Source organism: Coenobita brevimanus, chromosome 86, assembly GCF_032717465.1.
Source record: "Coenobita brevimanus isolate Jiangsu-jjx chromosome 86, ASM3271746v2, whole genome shotgun sequence".
Lineage (NCBI taxonomy): Eukaryota > Metazoa > Arthropoda > Malacostraca > Decapoda > Coenobitidae > Coenobita > Coenobita brevimanus.
The window spans coordinates 27,764,714-27,770,990 of record NC_137039.1 but is presented as its reverse complement, the minus strand read 5'-3'; the positions used below and the strand labels follow the sequence as shown (position 1 = coordinate 27,770,990).

General features: G+C 45.6%; 1 protein-coding gene across 1 annotated transcript; it reads right to left on the bottom strand.

Moving 5' to 3' along the window:
- Positions 1-4,681: 4,681 nt before the first annotated feature.
- Positions 4,682-5,892, bottom strand: LOC145410627 (uncharacterized). The gene has a single exon (XM_080280739.1). The coding sequence runs from the start codon at positions 5,890-5,892 to the stop codon at positions 4,759-4,761; it is 1,134 nt and encodes a 377-aa protein (XP_080136865.1). The 3' UTR covers positions 4,682-4,758.
- Positions 5,893-6,277: the final 385 nt, after the last annotated feature.

Genomic DNA, 6,277 nt, shown 5'->3' with positions numbered 1-6,277 from the left:
TGTGACTTTCATTGATGTAAAAAAAAATTATAAAAAGTTGAATAAATAAACAGTACTCGCTTGCTTGCTGCATGATCAGATTGCATACTGAGCTTTCTCCTAATCCAGAACAGACGTGGGTGGTAATAGCCGTCCTCCGCGTCAACCTGCATGTCTGTAGAGCCCCATTGTCTCAACCACCACACCGAGACTCATGAAAGATCAGTGTGAAATTTACGAATAAACGTGAGCATACTGCATGACACAGACCAGAATTTTATCAATAAGAAGACAATTACCCTAACTACTTAAAGGTGACTGTTGGGTTTTGTGATTCTACGCACACTTTGCCTGGGGCGGAATATAACACATCTAACTCTTCCGCTCTTGCCACTCAAATTATGAGACTCTCTCACCTGAAGACGAACTAGGATATATCCATATCCATACCACTGCGTGGCTGATCAGACCTGTCGACCACAGGTAAGAAACTGTTTGTGTGGGGTTGTCCTCCTACAGGTACAGTACAATACATGCGTTGTGTAGGGCTTCGGCACCCCTTTGTGCTAGACATCACAATACCAGGGTTGGACCGGGGTCCTTCCCACGGCGAAGTGTAGGAAAATGTGAGGACTTGCCCCGACTGGATACAACAGTTGCTCCAGCAAAGGTGTACAGCTCCGTAAGGTGTTGGCTCCTTGTCAGTGCCACCCTCCTGGTAATGAATGGGGTTAATGAAGGCCATATCCAATCCCTCCACTTCAAAAGTTCTTTCTTAAGCTGAATCAAATCGTCTGGAGATAGCAAAATTAAAACAAAATAAGACGTCATCGCATATCTAACACACCGAGTTCAAAAGGTCTCTCTTAAGCTGCGTCAAATTGTCCCGAGATAGCAAGACCAAGATTTTTAAAATGCTATTGCACTGAAGAGATTACTTTATAGTATTTCTTCAGTTTGCCTGGTACTTAAATTTTCCTGGGAATTTATCCGTTTTTTTTTTTTCTTGTATTTTTCATGATATTTTTATGTTCCCTGGCATTTTCACTTTCCCTGGTGTTTTCCCTGGTATTTTTATTTTCATTGGTGTTTGCATTTTCACTGGTGTTTTCTCCGGTATTTTGAATTTTGTTAGTATTATCCCCGATATTTTAACTTTCCCTGGTACTTTTCCTTGGAGTTTTCATTTTCCCTTGTATTTTACCCAGTATTTTCGCACTGGTTGGTATGTTCCGCTAGTAAATTCATTTTCGTTCGTATTGTCCCAGTCATATTCATTTTCCCTTGCATTTTCATCGGTTTCAAACTGTATTCTGTTCACCTTGTCATGGCGGAGATTTTCATCCTTTTGCAGCCTATTGTTCGTAGCTCAGTGGCAGAATAAGATGATACTACGACTCTACATCCTTTCCACAGCACCTCTTTGTGACTAGCACCTTTATCTATGGCTCTACATCCTTAATTCCATAACATTTCTTTGTGACTAGCGCCTTTATCTACGGCTTTACATCCTTCAACAGCACTTCTTTGCGATTAGCACGTTTATCTACGGCACTGCATCCTTCCATAGCATTTCTTCATGACTAGCACCTTTATCTACGGCTCTACATCCTTCCATAGCACTTCTTTGCGACTAGCACCATATTCAAGTATATGTCTTCTTACAGCTCAGCATTCAAGTTTGAGAGGTGACAGTTTTAGGCCAATCTAAGGTGAAAAGAGCATTGTCATTATGAAACACGCTCTGCAGGACCTAAAATAAATAATATGAACGAAAGAAGGTGAGTTGATGACCATTTGAAGCGATTCAGTATAACATTTTCTATGATTTTTTAAAGCTAGATTCATTAAGAAAGCTATTGAACTAACGTCACTGGGACCAAGCACAACCGAACATTATAAATTGTAGTACAGTAGTAGTAGTAGTAGTAGTAGCAGTAGTAGTAGTAGTAGTAGCAGTAGTAGTAGTAGTAGTAGTAGTAGTAGTAGTAGTAGTAGTGGTGGTGTTGGTGGTGGTGGACGTAGTAGTAACAATAGTAGTAGTATTGATGGTGGTAGTTATTCGTAAGGTCATCGGAACGTGAACCCAATGGACCACAGGAAACTAACACTACAGCCCACCATCCTCCTTGTCGGAGGTGGGGGGGAGGGGAAACGGAAGGACGTTTGTGCATCCGGGCAGGTCTTCCGTTCCGGCGAATCGGCGCCACCACAGGAAGGCATCTCACTTCAGTGCCGGAAAGTTCCTTGTATTATATCAACATAACAACGCCCCCTGCACTTTCCTTCATTAAGATAGCTTACACTTTATTTCAGGCTCTTAATACTTCAGTGGTGCATCTACGTGGTGGCACCAGTATAACAGGGCGGGGTAGCTGTTTGGTTGTGCAAACATCTCTCACCTCCATTTTGATCCCATGAACAGATGAAGGTGGGCAACAGGAAAGAGACAGGTTCTGCCTGCAACCAACTGGGTTCACATTCAGATGAGTCTAGGACCACCAGGACAACACTACTTCGCTGCAGTTATCCTCACTTCACCTGCCTTCTGTGAGCTGGTACACACAACATTACAATTTCTTTCATTTGTAACTCTGACGCCAAGATGAAACGATCTTTTTTGGGAGGCACTGTTCTTCTCGCGTTTAGGTGATGCTCACTGAACACCGCTTTATTTTGTTAATACAGTATTCAGTTTCATCAGGGTTGAGCAAATGTCTTGTTATTTTCATTTTTTTCGAATATTCACACCTCCATTAACGCGAGTAACATACATTTGAACCGTAGGATGATATAAGAAAAATAATAAGCAGAATAATGTGATTCAGTTCTAGGTGGCATTGCATATTTCGTAGCACCATTCTTTTGGCGATTCATTATGCATATTATGCCTTCATATATAATTTGATGCTATTTATCTATTTATTTATTTTAGCAGCATATAAGAGGATAGTAGTATTAGTTCTACTCCCAGGCTCATCTGAATGTGAACTCGGTGGACTGCCGGCTGAAGTTGCCCTCTTACTACAGTCCACCATCCTCGTTTCGGGAGATAGAGAAGTTGAGAGAAGTTTGTATAACCGGGCAGCAAAACCAACCAATTCCTTCAGCGCCACCGCACGAAGGCGTTCCTCTCCAGCACCATTACAGGATAGAAAGGTGTAACATGCAAAATAAGTAGCTGAGGAAGGGATGAGTGTGTGTGTGTGTGTGTGTGTGTGTGTGTGTGTGTGTGTGTGTGTGTGTGTGTGTGTGTGTGTGTGTGTGTGTGTGTGTGTGTGTGTGTGTGTGTTCTTGCAGTCCCCACATAATCTGATTTGACTTAGGAAAGCCTTTTTTGAACTAGAACACTTAAATATAACCTTCCCTAACTCCTTCACATCTAAAAGTCTATCATGATTTTAATATATAATAAAGTATCGTGACAGCAAAAATAAAATGATAATAATAATTGAAAAAAAAAAAATGAAATGCAGGAATAAAGATAATTAAATTCGTCATCGGTCTTTAAAAGTGGATAAATTGACCCTGAACCCTTCTAGTATGATGATGCGTTTTTTGTTCTTTTTTCTTAGTTTTTTCTTGCCACCTCCAGACGATTTTATTCAGCTTAGGAAGGATCTCTGGTAGCGAGGGGGTTAATGAAGGCTAGATTTAACCTCCCCAGTTAGAAATATCTCCTCTAAACTAAGTAAAATCGTCTGAAACTAAAGATCACTCACTTTAAACTGAAGGATATATTTTTTTCTTTCGTCCTTTTGAAATACCTTCCTCGTAACTCAGTGGCGGAAAAAGACAACGCTGCGACTCTACATCCTTTCCATGGCACTTATTCGTGTCTGGCACCATACTTTTTTTTTTTTTTTATCTCCCGTTATAGTTTCGCATTAAAGGTGGAGAGAGGTGAAGTTTACGCCTAGTTAAAATGAACAGAGTATAGTGAGAATTAAATAAAAAATACGTAATTTGTTTGAAAGGGTTGAATACAGAGGCGTGAGGTTTCTTTGGTAATCAGCTGTGGTGGGGGTTTTCAGGTAAATATTAATAACACCTGTACATTATATATACAACCAGTGCACGCGTTTCAATCACCATCTGTTCACGCGGTTCTTGTTCCTCTACATCTTGACGCGTGCTTCCCTGCCCCTAAATCTTGGCACGTGCTTCCTTGTTCTTTTCTTTTGTCCTTTACACGTGCTTCCTTGCCTCTCACAGACACCTTGGCACGTGCTTACACTTGGGCACATGTTTCCTTTCCGTTATACTTTGGCACCTGCTTCCTTGCCCCTCACAAACTCCTGAGCACGTGCTTCCTTGCTCCTCATGCTTACGGTATATGTATGCATGTGCCTTCTCGTCCCCTCACAAACACCTGGGCACGTGCTTCTTTGTCCCTCACTTGGGTACGTGCTTCACTCAGAATAAAGCACAATGATTTTCCTCTAATAACTAAAGTTGTTATCGTGGGACATGGGAAAATAATATACTATCTTTTCTCAGTTCAATGACCTCCATGTATAAACAAGCCTTAGCTACGACTGGGAATGAACCCGGGTCCGGACAACTTTCCCAAGACAAAAGCTCCTAGGACAAACCCCTAGAACAAGCCCCTGGGACGAAAGCCTCTTTTAGGTTAGGTTAGTTTAGATTAGGAATGAATCATATGTGTGAATCAACGTTCATATCACACATTCATCAAGGGAGGCACACTGGCCTGGCCTGACCTGACCTGACAGGGGCCGGGGTTCGTGAGGCAGATGGAGGCATGATGCGAGAGCGCTAACCGGGATCCCTCGGGGGGCCTGGGGCACCGGGAAGGACTGGGGACTTGCTGAGGGTGGATGGGCAAGGGACAGAGGGGGACAGGACAGAGCTGGGGGCTGGAGGAGCGGGGACTGAGGGCTGTGTGCTGCTAGGGGTGACACTAGACAGCTGGTGATGGCCGGTGGAGGACTGGAGATTGTGAGGGCTTGAGTTGGGACTGTGAGGGTTGGTATTAGGGCTGGTGCTGGGGCAGTGGGAGCTGGTGTTGGGGCAAACTTGTGCCTGGGTGAGGGTTGCCAGAGGAGGCCGTGTTGTGGGGTCGAGTCGGTCCCTGAGTTGCAAACTGGTTGAAGTGACACCTGAAGGGTGGTGAGGGTTGATGTTGGGGCAGTGAGGGTCGGTGTTGGGGCAGTGCTGGGCCTGGGGAAGAGCTGCTAGGGGGGGCCGGGAAGAAGGGTCAGCTCGGTCTCTTAGCTTCCTCCTGGCACGGGCCTCGAGTGCCTCCTGAAGGTCGGTGATGTAGTCGATGGCGGAGTGAATGAGCGCCACCTTAGACACTCGACCCTCCCGAGGTACATATGGCACTAACTCACGTAATTTGTTCAGGTACATCCGCATCTCACTTCCTTTCTCACCCGCACTATTTGTACCACTTTCCGCACCTGTTCCAGCACTTGTACCATCGCCCTCAGTTGTACCACATCCTGCAGCTGTTGCACCCGCGCTCGAACCGTCTTCCGCACCTGTACCTGCATTTGTACCACCTTCCGCACCTGCACCGGCACTTGTATCGTCTTCTGCATTTGTATCCACACCAGCACTCGCCTCACTTACACCCGCGGACGTGGATGGCTGGTCACAACTGGAGGAGCACGGGGTTCTCAGTAGGGATTGTGTTGAAGACTGTGCTGAGGGCTGTAGTGAGGAATGGTGTAAGGATTGTAGTGTGGCCTTGTCTGAGGGCTGTAGCGCGGGCTGTATTGCAGGCCTGTCTAATGGCTGTAGAGTGGACTGTCCTGCAGGCTTGTCTATGGGCTGTAGTGTAGGCGGTTTAGAGTGCTGTAGATCGGATTGTTTGGATGGCTTAAGGGTGGTAGCACATCGGGCTCGCAGTCTGTCCCTGTCGCTGTGTGGCGGGTGTGGCTTCATGGCGGCGGTAAGGGGCGCACCAGTGCTCTTCCGCCCAGCTGGCCCTGCACTCTGCCATCACCGCCGCCGCCGCCGCCGTCACCGCCACTCACCGCCACCCGGGATCGATGGCCCCGCCCCCCTGCCGCCGCCGCCACGCCTCCCGCCATCCCGCCCCCTCTCACGCTGCCATTAAACTGGGTTTGATTTTTTGGACCGGCCAGACTATTGGTTGCAGTTCGCTTCCCCATGACCCTGCTCACTAAGTACTACAATTGAAGATTTGGAAGGGAATCAACAATACGCCATAGGCCATTTACAGAATAATGCTTCATGGAAATTTTCTTGAATTTTATGTTTTTCATTTCATTTTTTGCACATGTCTGCTGTTACAGGATTCAGCAAA

Excerpts from the sequence above, each read along its gene's own strand:
- LOC145410627 (XM_080280739.1), bottom strand. The coding sequence starts at position 5,892 with ATGAAGCCACACCCGCCACACAGCGACAGGGACAGACTGCGAGCCCGA.